Genomic DNA, 15698 nt, shown 5'->3' on the forward strand with positions numbered 1-15698 from the left:
TTTTGAACAATGAAAAATCCCTCAAAAATTCACTTAATATGAAATGGAGGGAGTACTGATTAGTTAAGAACTTGTTATTTAAATAGCCACTCAAGAGGTTCAAGATAATTATTAATTCAAAATTTAAGTTTTATGAATTCAATTATTATCGTCTCTCAATAAATATGAAAATATCGTTCTCTTTATTGAATAGTAAGTACCATGTATCAAAATGATGAATAGAATTTAAACTTGAAAGTTTTTTGACAACCCCTTCAGAAAGCGGAAGCTATAATTAATCAATTTCTCATTCTTTTCCATGAGTTACACGTAATGGGCAATATAAATTGTCACAACAACTTATTTCTTCTCCTTTTATTACATGAGAACATCCACTTAGGTTCTACATCATTTGACATAATTAAATGACACGTACGTAGTCATGCATGATATTGATCATGATGACTTTATTTGAGAAGAAATTTCTTCATCCAAAGAGCAGAACGTTTGGGGTATCTCTTTAAGTTATTCTTGTAATCTATGAAATTGATGCCAAACCTTTGCGTGTATCCTGATCCCCATTCAAAGTTGTCAAAAAATGACCAGGCAAAGAACCCCTTAACATTTACTCCCTCCCTGAAAATTAAATAAAAACAAACATTTATTATACTAGCATTATGAAACAACAACAAAAACTGTTTGGTTGTACCTTCACAGGGAAGAAGTAAGTTTGTGTTCATACCTTCCACGACTATGTTATTGTTGTTTAAACAACAAAAATTATTTGGTTTAGATTTATGTTTTTCTTAAAGCGCATGTTAAGCAAAGTCTACTAACCGAGAAAATTTAAAACATAAAAATAAATATTCAAAAAGTCGAGGAGATTCAATTATATAGTATATATATATATATATCTACTTAATTAGTATAATTTTCTGAGATGTTAATTGACTCCCCTTGAACAAAGATAGCTAGAGTTGGCGTGGGCTCAACTAATAAATCTAGGGAAACTTATAGAAATCTCACTAGTTTAGAAGATATTACTTAGATACACTCTAGTTTGTAATATTATGAATCTTACCAAATTTTGGTGCATCCGGATATATGTATCTCGGAATATATGAGGTTAAAATTAGGTGTAATTTATTCTAGATACACTGTATTCAAGTTGTTTCGCATGTACCTAGATTACATAAATAAATCTCACTCGTCACTCTCATGTGTATCTAGTGTGTATCTATTGTGATTCGCATGTATCTTGGGGTAAATAGACAAATCTCGCCCACTTTCCTCCTATTCTCACTGGCCTCTCTCAATATTTTAGTGTATCTAGTAGCAAAAAACATATATGTTGGTATATCTTCCTCAATATATGATAGAGAACTCTAAATTAGTGGTAAAATACAATTATTTAAAAATATAGATAATATTAATATATATAGTATGAATGTATGTCTCATAAGATAGTTTCCTTCATGTCAAATAGGCCCACTGAGGAGTAGAGTACGCTCGAAGAGGTCTAATATTTCCAAAGTTCAAATCCAGACCTTTGATTATGATGGAAGAATTTCAACCATGCATCGACACTACACTCCTCAGTGCTAATTAAAGATGTAGGGTAGAAACACAAAAGATCATAAGAAGTACTGACCTAAAAGACCTATAAAGAGCCTTAATATGGCGTTGGTAGAAATCAACCCTCTGAGCATCATTGATACCTTTTGCAACATCATCAATATTAGACTCACCCATTCCTGATAACCAAAATTTCAATTTAATTAGGAAGTACTAAGCTATAATTCAAACACATTAATTAGCTTATTCAATAATTAATACTTCAAACATAATTAATCAAATTAAAATAATTCACTTACCACATTCTGTGATGTAAAGAATCGGATTCTTGTAATATTTCTTAATATAAACTAGAAGCTTATAAAGTCCCGTTGGAGCAACATAGAAAATACTGACTCCAGTCTGCATGAAAATATTAAAAATTAATTATCTAAAGTGTGAAAGAGAAAACTTCGAAAGAAAAAAAAATCCTTCTAAAGAGTCAACCTTTTTATTTTCCAAATTATCTTTGTTCAAGATTTGAAAATAAAACATATGTTGAGATTAAATGAAAAAGAAAATAAAATAGTGAGATATACTTACTGGATCACCAATCAACTTTCCGTTTCGCGATGCTACAAAAACATAAATTAATTTTAAATACTAATATATATGGGGGAGTGCATTTAACAAAAAATAATAATTATACAGTTACATGCATAAATGGTTAATGAGGATTTTAGAGCATAAATTTTAAAAGTCTTTTTGTTTTTTTTTTAAACTTTGTATCAAGAATGATTTTGGGTATTGAATGCAAAGTTCGAAAAGCTTACTGGTTTGATTGACTAGATTATCAGTTCCAGAACTGATATTCACAGTATTTGGAGGGGTAGAAATATGAGCTGCAAAATTTGATGTGTAATAATTCAATCCTATGAAATCACATGAGTCTTTCACCAATATTGATTCTTTTAGGGTAAACTTTGGTAGTCTATTTCCAACAAGTTTCCTCATAGATTCTGGATAATCTCCATAAGTCAATGGGTGCAAATACCTGTCACCATAATATATATTTCACAATTTTAGTTTATAAAAATATACTAATTATTATATAAAGCACTTTAAATCAAAGTAATGTATATAAATTCTTTTATTTTTTTAATATTACCATCCAAGCATAAAATCAAGAGCTCTTTTAGCTGCTATCATATCCTCTGGTTTGTTGGAGGCAGGCTCGAACCAATGTGACACCACTATAGTTCCTATTTCACCCTTTTGAATTGGCTGCACTTGCGTCACCACCAGATAAAAACAAAGTTACTCCAATAGTAATTAATCACATATACACCAAATCAAAGAACAATATTTGTCCATAAAAGTAACTTTATTGGCTCGGACTCATTTTTTAATGTTGATGGATACATGTCAGATCCGTATGTAAAAATAGTGTGTTTAAAGAATCCAAAATAAAATCAAATACTTATAAGCACTAGTTTATCTTATTTAAACACGAACCTTATATTTTTGCCGGTATAGTTTGGCAGCAGCAGCATGAGCAAGAAGTATGTTGTGTCCGGCTATATAAGGCTCAGTACCGGAGTTTCCAGCTGAGCAGTTGCTGTTCCTCCAGGCGGAACAACGGCCAGGGGCCAAAGAACCGGAATCATAACCCGTTGATGTAAAAATCCATGGCTCGTTCATTGTTGCCCACAGCTTCACTCTATCTCCAAAATGTTTGAAACATATCTCCACATAATCTACGTAATCTTTCCTGTAGGTATGAACCACCGGTAATAGGAGAGACGGATTCAAGATTCAAATTGTCTTTTGAAGTTTTAAGCATTGAGCTTATTCATGTAAATGCGATATTATGGGTTCAAAACGTAAATATTAATAAGTATTATTTTCTCCATTTTAAGTTTTTTTTTGGTCCGTTTAGAAAAAAATATATCTTTTCTATTTTGGCAACTTTTTATTCCATCATTACAGACAAACAAATTAAAATCATACCAAAGTGGATTCGAGATCTATCTCTGATTAAGAATGAATGAATACTTACCATTGTACCTAGGGAGGGCAAAATTGAACCCAACTCACCCAACCTGTTTAAGTTTGAGCGGGTTATTAACCCGCCCATTATTAGCTTAATCCATTTCAATCCATTAAAAATTGGGTTGGTATATAATCCGAATTGACTAGTGAAAATTTTTGTCAAAATAAAACAAGCAAACTTAGTAAAAATTGAATTGGATTGAGTCATGATACATTTTGACCCAAAAAAAATTGGATTGAATAGGATTTAAACCCGTTTATTATCTTAACCCATTATAATCCGCCCAATTTCAAACTTCAGATCAGTCCCCATCATATTGAACAAAGCTGTCCAGAACCGACCTGTGAACCGTGTATCCCTGTCACTGATGATATCAGCTGGCACACCAAAGAACTTAACCACATTTTTGAAGAACAAATCTGCAGCAACATCTGACGAACATATAACCGGAGCAGCAACAAAGATAGCATACTTTGAGAATCTGTCTACCACAACCATCACCGATGCCATGCCATTTACCTTTGGGAATCCGCTGATAAAGTCCATCGAAACTGACAACCATGGCCTTTCCGGAATTGGAAGAGGCTGCAGCAAACCTGCTTCCTTCTTGCGTTCAGTTTTGTCCAACTGACAAACCAAACAAGTTTTGACATACGCCTCTATGTCATCTTCCATCCTTGGCCAAAAGTACCCACGCGACAGTAGTGCTAACATCCGCTCAACACCCGGATGTCCTACCCACATTGTGTCATGCGCCTCTTTCAGCAACTCCTTGCGCAATCCACCGCCTTGAGGTACGACGATTAACTCCTAATTTTACCTCAATCCTTATTGGTGGCAAATATACTTTATACTATGTCGTGTAAGAGAGGAAACAATTTTAGTTTCTCAAGATAATATAGTCATCTACTCCACTTTTACTTATCACATTTATATTTGTACACTTATTAAGAAAATAATAATTGACGTGACTATTTTACCACACTATCCCTAATAATTGATGTTTAGTATTAAGTCTTGAAAAATAATTTAGAAAATAAGTACTTAATACTACGAGTAAAACATGGAAAAAAATAATAATAATCTTTTCTTGATATGTTAAAAGTGACAAGTAAAAATAAAATTTTATTTTGAAATAGTGAATAAGTAAAAATGGACAAAATATGCCTTCATATATCTAGACATACATAGATAGGCAGAGAAATTAGAGTTTGGAGTAGAGTACTTACACGATCTTAGGACTTAGAAAGCCAAGATATTCATCTTCAAGGGCTTGAGGGAGATCCCAATGATAAAGTGTCACCAGAGGTTTGATACCTAAATTGCAATTTATAAACTTAATTACTTTTTAAGTTTTAATTATAATTTTACTGGTGGGAAGTGGGAAGGATAGATGGAAAAACAAGTAATTATATATTACCAAGGGCTACTATCTCATTTATGAGACTGTTGTAGTGGTCAATACCAGCTTGATTTACTCCTTTACTTAGCTGACCCTCTGAAAATACACAAAGTAAATGATTAATTAAAGTTAATCAGGGCACATTTTAGACTGGTCAACTTATAATTAACAAAATAATAAATAATACTAAATTTTCTTACTTGGTAAAATTCTTGTCCATGCAATAGAAATTCTGAAAGCATCCAGTCCTTCGAATTTTGCTAGTTTCACGTCCTCCTACATAGGAGAGGCACTTATATTACTACACTAACTTTTTATTAAGATAAAGTAATAATTTAAAAATATATCTTCGTTTAATTCCGTTTAACTAAATCAATAATTATTTAGTAGTAGTACGAGTACCTTGTAACGATGATAAAAGTCCAGAGCTATGTCTCCATTGCTACGGTCCAATATCTTTTCTGAATCGAATTCACAATATTATTATCAGCGTTTGACTATAGATTTAGTTAAATTGTAACTTTAAGAAAATGAATATTTTAAATTATGTTAAAAAATAAATTTTAAAATTAAAAATAATATTTGAACATGCATTTTATTTTAAATAATTTGATTTTTTGAGTGAAATTTGATCCAAGAGCTTGGAACATAATTTTTTTTTTGAACTTAATAGTGGCCAACATTCTGCAAAAATAAATTTGTCCAAATTATCCTTTGGACTATTTCGAGGAAGAGGGAACCACATGTTACTGTGTATTACTCCCTTTATTCCAATATTATTTTTTTTATTTTTTAAAATAGTTGAATTATTCAAAATTCAAAGGAATGTTTGAATTTTTTTTTTATGTTTATCCTTTCTATTAATAAAATTTTGTAATTTCTTAGAAATAAACTACACTACTTACAAAGTTATACTTTAATAAAGGACAATTTGTATTTATGATTTCATATTTAATCATCTTTATGATGCTCATTAAACAAAAAGATAATAGAGGAAAATAAGGTTCAAATTTTATCTTTGAATGTTTTTTTTAATATGTGTGCATTACCTTAGAAATTCAACTAATATAGAATAAAAGAAATACATTACTTTACTTAACTAATTGGATAGCTTACAGAAATTTCATTATTAATTTAGAAGTTAATTATACATGCTAGTTCATTCAGATTTTAGTATGTGCAGATATGTCTAGATATATGTACCTCAAAATATATAGAGTTAAAATTAGATATAATTTATTCTAGATATAGACAAATTTGGAATACATAAACAAATCTCACTTGTTTCTGTCCCATCTCGCTTACCACTCTCTTATGTATCTGATTTCTCTTATACATGTGAATCACACCAAATACATACAGATAAATGTATAGTGTGTTGCATGTATCTAAGGAAATAAGAATATGATTCTTTAAAAGTAACATTTTTATCGAAAAATTCTCATAATAATTATTTTATACTCTCATAGTAACTCCGTCATTAATTTTCATTTAGATGACGTTAAAAATTTTCTAATTAAATTTTTTTAAAATTATTTCTAAATTTTTTTTACACATTAAAATAGGATAATATTTTCTCATTAAAAAATTATTATTAGATAAAAAATGTATTTTAAAAAATAAATAATATATTTATTTTGAAAAGAATACTTTTGATATATTAAATAACAATAAAAATATTTTTGAATCAAAATATTCAAAACAAAGATATTTTTAAACAAAATTATCAACTAGAGACATTTTTATTTATTTCATATAATTTGAAAATATTTTTTAATTCTTCGTTTTAACAATATTGTACTCCTTCCGTTTCATATTAGATAGACACTTTCAACTTTATACGATGATTAAGAAATCATTAATATATTAGAAGACTTTATCATTTTGACCTTTGTTTAGATTAATGTTATATATATAGTATAGAAATAGTTAGTATTAAAAAAAATTTACAATCAAAAAATTATATTAATTTTAAGAATAAAAGAAATTAATTAATTTTATTTTTATTTTATAAGTAATCTAATAATATAAAATAAATATTTTTTATAAAATGTTCATTTAATAAGTAACAGAAGAAAGTATTATTGAACGTACTCTTTTGCAGATGACAGGAAAACCAGCTCATGTGAGTGTAATTATTACTATGCCAATGAAAAAGTTTTGGTTCCCATGAGCCCCCATTGCATTTTTTGTTAATTGGAAAAAAAAAAATCTTACCTAGTGTCCTACTGATAGACATTTCTTATACGTTTAACTGTTTAAGTGATGATATACTTTTTGATGATATTTTTTTGAAAATTAAAATTTTATTTTATTTTTTATAATAATACCTGAAAAGGAAAAATAAGTCAATCCTTAAAAAAAAAAAAAAAGGAAGAAAGGAAGACAAATTATCTCATATAAATATGCTATCAATGTTATCACTGTACAAGGATGGAGTACTTAAATATTCCTCCAACTTTGATAATATGCATATTAACATAAGTTAATATACAGTTATTGGGATTATCATAAATAGAAATAAATGATAAGTTCTCTTTAAAAACTTATAGATATTCAATTTGAAGAGTAAATATAGAAATTTATATTTCAAATTTTTAAAATTAATTATACGCATTTTTATGTGGATAATGATAAAAGATTTGATTGGGAAATAATTGACTTAAAGGTCCGTTTGGTCATGTGAATAAAATCATGATTTGAAATTATATCAAATGAAACTAAAGTTTTGTTTAAACATGAAATTTGAATTTTTAAATTGTATTTTTTTAATCATAAACATACAAAATTCATAGGTTGTGAATACTATCAAAATTATCCAATTCTTTATATATTCTTACCAAATAAGCAAAAATTTAATACACTATCACAAAGCTATTAAAAAAACACAATTTATTGATTGAGTTTAAATTCAATTAAAAAATTGAGCATGAATTGCAGTGTACTATATTTAATTGGCCTATCATTACTAACTATATCATCATGTTAATATTTCGTGAATATTTCATCATTTCTTTGACTTTCTCGCAAGAAATTACATAGATATAAAATTTTGATTTTTTTATATAAAATATAAGTGTGTGGATCAATGTATGTATTTAAAAAATAAAAAGTAATGAGATAAAATGTTCAAATCAAATTTTTTGGAGAATTTAAAATTTTATCTTATGATTTGAAATTATGCGATGAAATCACATATTTAAATATTGATTCGTTTCCTGATTTTAAATCACGAAATGAAATCACATCCCTGGATGATAAGACTAAAATTGTTCAAACACCTACCGTATGAGTAATTCAAGCATAAAATTGTTCAAACACCTACCGTATGAGTAATTCAAGCATTTTAAATTAATACTTAAAATTATTTAATCAATATTATTTAAAAAAAAAGATTTTATAAATAAATATTAAATTAGTACACGGCACATACTTTTTTGCTACCAGTATATGCATACCGTATATATACATAATTTCAAAATCCCAATCAGAGTAGGCCATAATGAAAGGTAGTGACTTAACACAATGAATAGGAAAGATACAAAAAGAGCTAATGATATTTAATGTTGTTTTTCATTATTTACAATTATATATTGGATGATTTTTGATAATTTTGATGTGACGTATCATGGGTCTCTCAATCTTGAATTTTCTACTCCAACGTACCATGGATGTATTTAGTCCACATACGCATATTAAAGGTAGACTTTTAAGTCATATGGAGCCCCTTAAAATTATTTGCATAATTCAATTATATATCAACAAATTCTTTTTCTATTAGACACCTTTATCTTAAAAAGTAAATGTCTATCAATCATTTTCTTAACACATAGTCAAAAGAGAAAATGCATGTATCACACGTGCAGATGACATGACAAAATAACAAATCAAACAAAAATATGTGATATTTTAATTTAAAATAATTATAAAAATAAATTTTAAATATAAAAAAATCTAAATCTAAAAAGAAATGAATTTCAACTAAAATAAAAAAGAAAAAATCCATTTACTTCAACCCCTGCAACCCACCCAAACCTCTCTTTTCTTCTCTTTCCCCTAAAATCACATCTTGTCCACCATTGGTAATCTTCATTTAGAAAAATAGAGATTTTAACATATATTATATATAACTCACTATTTCTATTTCTCTTTATATCTTTTTTCTTATTTCCATTTTAGATTGATAATGTTTTTCTAAATTTGTTCTTCCTTTTTTTTTGAATTTATTTTTTTTAATATAAAATTTAAATAGTAATCTCCATTTTTTTCCGACTTAAGAGATGCAGATGATAGTCTCTATTTTTGTTGGCAGAAAAGATGTGGATGGTCTCCATTTTTTCCGATAAAAAAGATATAAATGATGGTCATCATTTTTTTGAACAAAGATAAGGAAAGATACCTCTAGATCTGAAAATTTAATATAAAAACAAGAAGATTAAAAAAAAAAAAAGTAAAAACGCAAAAGAGAAAATAACAAAAAGCAAAAGAAAGATGTGAAGGAGACACAGGTGGAATGGGAGAGGGGGTGGGGCTGATTTATCTTTTAACAAATAAATAATTTATTTATCATTTATTAGTGTCAAATGTCAATAAAGCAAAAATAAGTGTACTTTTTTAGGAAAAAAAAATATCATTTGAGACATCTTTGAGCACCCATAAAAAATGAAAAACACGTTTTTTGCCATATAAGTTGTTTGTGTTTAATAGGTACATATTTTGAATGTTTTTTATGTTTAATAAGTACTAATCTTAATTGAGTTATCTAAGTAAATTATACAGACAATTTTAAGGGACAATGACTTAAGCCTTAAAGGTACTTGGATTCATAATTTGGTTAGAATAGGTGGATCTACGTAGATTGGAGTGGGTGCTACGCCAATTCATGGTTTTGATAGAAAATTTATATATATATAAAGTATAAATATTAAACGTGACTCTTAAAAATAATGAATTTTGTGGTGTCAATGATTAAATTTCATGTTTAACACTATAAAATGCAAGTTTGATCCCTGAGATATATTTTTTCTTAATTTTTTTTATCATGGATGACATATATTGTTAAGTAATTTATTGTAAAAAAAAATTGTGAATAAATAGATTAGAACGCTAAACTCTTGTAAGTAAAATCTTATCTAAACTAACAAAATAAATCTAAATTTTATATGCAAATTTGTTACTTTCTCTATTTCATATTAACTGAATTTCTAAAACTTTTTTCATTATTCAAAATAGTTGAATTATTCAAAATTCTAGAGAAATGTTCGAATCTTTTTTCATGTTTACCCTTAATGAAGTTTTGTAATTTTCTAGAAATTAAACTACACTACTTACAAAGTTATACTCCAATAAGAGGCTGTTTGTATTTATGATTTCACATTTAATCATCTTTATGAGGCCGATTAAACAAAAAGGTAATAGAAAAAAATAAAATTCAAATTTTATCGTAAAATGTTTTTCTTTCTTAATATGTGTGCATTATTTTAAAAAATCAGTTAAAATGAAATAAAGAGAGTAATAAATATTAAGTATTATCTTGTTGTACGGTGAAATTTTTGTCATAGAATAATATTCAAAACAATGTAACAATCAAAAATTCAAAATCTTGAATCCGCCTGAGAGTTCACGTGAATTAAGCAATTTTTTTATCCCAACACAAAGGTCATTTTAAGTTTTTGAAAATTTGGAAGTAGATTAAACTAAAGTCAGCTCTCATATATGTGGTTAGAGCACATAATTAAATGGAAGATAAAAAGTCAATTACACAATTAATTTATAAGGATTAGATGAAGACATTATCTTCAAAAAAAAAGGGGGAGGGGGGGATGAAAAATAAATTAAAATTTAGCTATTGTTTCACCATAAATTTTGAATTAGATTTTGAAGCTTTAGCTTTAAAAAATTATTTGGTCAAGAAATTTTATCAAATTTTGAAAATTTGATTTTTCAATTATCAAAAACTGACTTAAACAAGTTTTTGAAATGTTGAGATTTTTACTTTCAAAACTTTATATCTTTACAAGGAAATACATATTTAAACACAATTTTAAAAAGTCAAATTTTTAAATTTCAAATTTTAATTTTAAAATCTATGATCAAAAGGGAGATTTCAAGTAATATAAACTATTAGTGTTAATAATTTTTATACCATCGGATCATTTTCACTTATTGTACGAGTTTATTCAAAATTTCAAATCTCACATTTTAAAGAGATTTTACCTATATATGTTTTATTGAATGATATGATAATATAAAAAACTATTTACACTAATAATATATAAAATTTAAGAGAGAGAGAGCATGGAAGAGGAGAGACCAGGATAAGTGTGAACGAAAGTATCTACAATACTTGGCCCTTTGCCATCTTCTTTCCATGCACCTTCATACTGTAAATTAACAACAAAAAAATACAAATTAAAAAAAATCAGCTATTTATTAATTTCTACACACATATATATAACATTTTCAAAATGCAAATACAATCAATAAACACCAAGGGTAAAACTATTACTTACTACTTAGGTGGAAACATTACTTCATTTTAGTTATCCACATTATAACCAAAAATATATGCATCAAATTATTTATCAATTTACAAAATTAAAATAAAATTAATTACATTTTTTGATTTTACCCTTAGACTTAATTCTTTTATAAAAGATAAATATTGTAATATTCCAAAAAAATTCCCCCATTATTAGTCTAGTTTAAAATTTCGTATAAATAAGAAAGCAGACAAATAATATGATAATTAGTACCTGATAGGAAGAAGTGGAAGCTCCAAAAAGAAAATCAGATGAAAATATTGTACGATTAAATGGAGTAGATATAATATGGGTTGGCACTTTTGCAGCCACAGAAAACTCTATGCTAGCCAAAAAATTGGCCAAGAATATCAAGAGGCTAATTGCCCAAAATGGACCTTGATAAGCCATAGCCACTTACTATCTCTGTTTTTTCCCTTCAATGTAACCCTCTTTATATAGAGTTTAATTTGGAGTCCAACGATATACCGAGAGGCCGTTTGGTTGGTGGGATACAATAATAGAATGGGGCCTAACCCTAGCCCCTCAAAGTTGGCACTAACTTTCACTTAGACACCTCAATTAAGCTTTGTTCATTTTAGACACCTCAAGTAAGGTTCTGATTTGTCATTTTGGTACTTTTTTTTACAATCACCCAAATATCTAAAGTGTGTGTAATACACTTGCCGCTGATGTATCAAAGTGACCAATTAAATGAAGAAACGTGACAGATATATCAAAAATAATTTTAAAATAATGACTTTTGATTAGAAAAAAAGTGGTCATTAACTTCATTTAATTAGTCACTTTGACACATCAGCGGCAAGTGTATTACACAAACTTTAAATATTTGGGTGATTGTAAAAAAAAGTGTCAAAATGACACATCGGAACCTTACTTGAGGTGTCTAAAATGAACAAATCTTAGTTGAAGTGTCTAAGTGAAAGTTGGTGCCAACTTTGAGGGGCCACCAATGGGTTCCGCCTAGAATGGGTAAGGATATTTCACGGGATATTTTATGAGTTATTTTATTTTATTTTTTAAATAGGTTAATTTATTCCATCATTTATATTAAAATGGTGGGATAAAATCATTTTGGAAGTAAAATAATACTTTTTATTATCAAATGTAAAATAAAATAATTTCATAAAATTAAATGTCACACATTGTTATCCCACCAATCAAACAATTTCATAGATATTTCTTCATTTTTCTATTATTTGTTTATTTTCAATTTTGCAATGGCTGACTTCGTGGGGAATGGGGAATATTGAGAAATAAGCAAATGTGTACCATACTATCATCTCTAATTCTCTTGTAGATTATCAATGATATTAACTAATAGTCCATCACAAGTCACTAAATTTACAGTATGTCCATAAAAAAATTATTTCATTAAGTATTCGAGGTTATTGAATATATCTTCTCCGCCCTCCAGAATAGAATATTTAGTTGGGAATGAAGAACATTTTCCATTCTCATCTTGAGAGGGAGTGTAGAAATAGACAATTACCCTGAGCAGTTGTACTGATTAGTTAAGATTTATATTTTTAATAGAGCCACTCAGGAGGTGACACGTGTGTAGTAATTAGTTCTTTCTTCTTCTCAAGTTTGATTGTGCTCATCAATGATGACAAACTGGTAATAATGTTGAGGTTCTTAAATCTATGGAATTCAAGTGTGTACCTGCTCGTGTTCTTCAAAATTTGGGTGTTCAACCCACTAACATTCGCACCAAATAGGTCACGCTACGTACATATGGTTCAAGAGACTAAATGATTCGGAATTTAAATTTTATAGATTCAATTTTTATCGTCTTTCAAATATGAAAGTATAGTAAGTATTCCTTCCATTTCATTTTAGTTGTTATAATAAGAATTTGCACAACTCTTTAAGAAAATATTAATTAAGAGCGCTATTTGACAAATATACTTCTTATTAATTATTTAATTTTTATTTATTTACGTGCTTTTTATATCTAGAATAATTAATGTTAAGGGAAAAGTTGGAAAAAAATAATTAATTCTCTGTTAATTGTTTAAATTGACAACTATTTGGAGACAAGTATTTTGCAACACCCCTTAAAACGTTGTATGTGGTGTTTCAATTCTCAACGAAAATGATACTGCTTCTGTATTTTGGACATAACTTTTCATAAAATAGTCCAAATTAGGTGATTCAAATTTCTGAATAACTCCAACGGCATTACCCACAACTTTTATTAGACCATATCTGAAGATTCGGAGGATACGTAGGTCAAATAAATTAATTTTTGCAAGACATTGTGTTGTGATGAAATTGAGTGTTTGTAGAAGAAAAATCATATCTCACGGTAGGATACTCCAAATCGATTGATTCTTGAACAACATGAAAGTACACATCTAGACCTACAATTCATATGAAGACACCAAATCTTAATTAGGAAATTATCTTGTTCAAGCGCAGCTCCAAAAAAGGGTATTTCGTTAAAAGAAGGTTCATCTCACCGACCATAGAAAGATCTAGATCCATTTGACATCACCAATGACATCAAATAGTCCTCCATTGGATATCATTCATTATATCACAATCCTTCATTGAATTTTCAAGATCATCCTTTGTAATTATTTTTATATATTGTTAGGTCCCTCCTCCACACATATAAATATCCACCTTATTTCCTCATTTTATCTATCAAGCTTTCTCAAGCAACTCTTCTCTCTATACATTTCTTTACTCATTCTCAAATATAGTTTTACCTTTTAGTAGTGTAGAAATACTATTCCGATGATTCTTATACTCCGAGTAGTACACAAAATGCTCCATCGAGGAGAAAGGCTAGGGATTCAAGAGTGGTCATTGAGTTCTTCAATTCGGAGTAAAGCTTCGAATTCTAGGTATGTAAGGCTATTCATAGCATTGGATTGAGTTCGTCCATGCTGTAACACCCTAATTTATTTTTAAGAATTATTTATTTATTTATTTTAAGTTATGTTTTTGGATGATCTGACTTCAGGAGGACATAACCCTATCAAAATTTGAAAATTTGGGAAAATCCATAAAATTAAAGTTGTAGATAATTGAAATACCTTTCCAACCATAGGTCATGAGATTATATATGACATCGAAATAAAAAGTTATGGACATTGTAAGGAAGAAGGGTCAAGATGGGAAGAAAGTTTGGCCCAACCCGATTCCAAGTCGGGTCAGCCCATATTTCTTACCATGTAAGAGATAAGTTCAGTCTTATCTCTTTCCTTTCATTCAATATACTTCCAGAACACCATAGAAATATAGAGAGATAGAGACAGAGAGAGAATTAAAAGCCATTTTTGACCCAAATTCGAGTCCCGATTTCCGAAGCTCGTGAAGAGAAAAACGTTGCACGTTGTGTTGTCTTCATTTTGAGCTAAAAATTAGAGAAGAAGGAGTGTATTAAGGTGGTTGAATTATACTTCAAGGTAAGATTTAGGTGTTGTTTTTCCTTATTATCAAGATTTTTAGAGATTTAACGGATTAGAACGGAGAAAATAGTGTTATAAACTTGTTTGTTGCTTTGTTGGAATTTATGGATTAGGGGATGTTTTGGTTGGATTAAATGAATGGAATTAGTTAAGTTATGAAGTAGAATGATTGTTTATATTGTTGTTGATGTTCTTGATAAGTTGTTGTTGTCGAAATTGGGGGAATAAACTTTGGTTGCAAACACGTTTTTGATTGGAACTGCTGTTAGTAATTGTAGTATAACTCCTTGTGTAAAACTTAGTTTTGAGTGATTCAAGATGTTTTGAAAATCTATTCCATAGGGATATAACTTTTATTTAGGATCCAAAATCCAGTTTTGCTTTTATTGACTCGAAAAAGGGTGATGAAGTACAGGGGAGGTGCTGCCCAGATTTTGGTCTAAAAATCCTACATGGACTGCTGTGGGTATTTTGAGCATATCTTGTTGTACATAATTTCTGTAGGGGTGATTCAAAGTTGTATATGACCCTAAGACATATAGCTATAACTTTCTTTGAGGACACAAAGCCTAATTCTCCTATTTACCCCTTCGAAACTGAGTAGCAATACAAGACAGTAGTGCTGCCCAGAATTTCCGTTTTGATACTTTGGGTTGATTTTCAGTGATTTTATGTTTAATTTCGATATGCTGGAACTTTTAAACTTAAGTAGGTATTTGATTGTGTATTTAAGGTGTGTATTCTCT

At 28.6% G+C, this 15698-nt stretch overlaps 1 protein-coding gene across 1 annotated transcript; it reads right to left on the minus strand.

The window, feature by feature from the left end:
* Window positions 1-202: 202 nt before the first annotated feature.
* LOC129886930 (furcatin hydrolase-like) lies at window positions 203-11941 on the minus strand. Its single transcript, XM_055961834.1, has 13 exons — window positions 11744-11941; window positions 11302-11371; window positions 5391-5449; window positions 5189-5264; window positions 5007-5084; window positions 4816-4903; window positions 3049-3304; window positions 2702-2817; window positions 2367-2587; window positions 2137-2168; window positions 1854-1956; window positions 1631-1733; window positions 203-615 (listed from the first exon to the last, which is right to left on the minus strand). Exons 1-13 carry the CDS (start codon window positions 11918-11920, stop codon window positions 447-449), a joined length of 1548 nt encoding a protein of 515 aa, XP_055817809.1. The 5' UTR covers window positions 11921-11941; the 3' UTR covers window positions 203-446.
* Window positions 11942-15698: the final 3757 nt, after the last annotated feature.

This window comes from Solanum dulcamara, chromosome 4 (genome assembly GCF_947179165.1).
Source record: "Solanum dulcamara chromosome 4, daSolDulc1.2, whole genome shotgun sequence".
Classification (NCBI taxonomy): Eukaryota; Viridiplantae; Streptophyta; class Magnoliopsida; order Solanales; family Solanaceae; genus Solanum; species Solanum dulcamara.

Excerpts from the sequence above, each read along its gene's own strand:
- LOC129886930 (XM_055961834.1), bottom strand. The coding sequence starts at position 11,920 with ATGGCTTATCAAGGTCCATTTTGGGCAATTAGCCTCTTGATATTCTTG. Across the intron at positions 4,904-5,006 it reads AAATGAGATAGTAGCCCTTG|GTATCAAACCTCTGGTGACA; the intron begins GTAATATATAAT and ends ATTGCAATTTAG. Across the intron at positions 2,818-3,048 it reads TATACCGGCAAAAATATAAG|CCAATTCAAAAGGGTGAAAT; the intron begins GTTCGTGTTTAA and ends ACGCAAGTGCAG.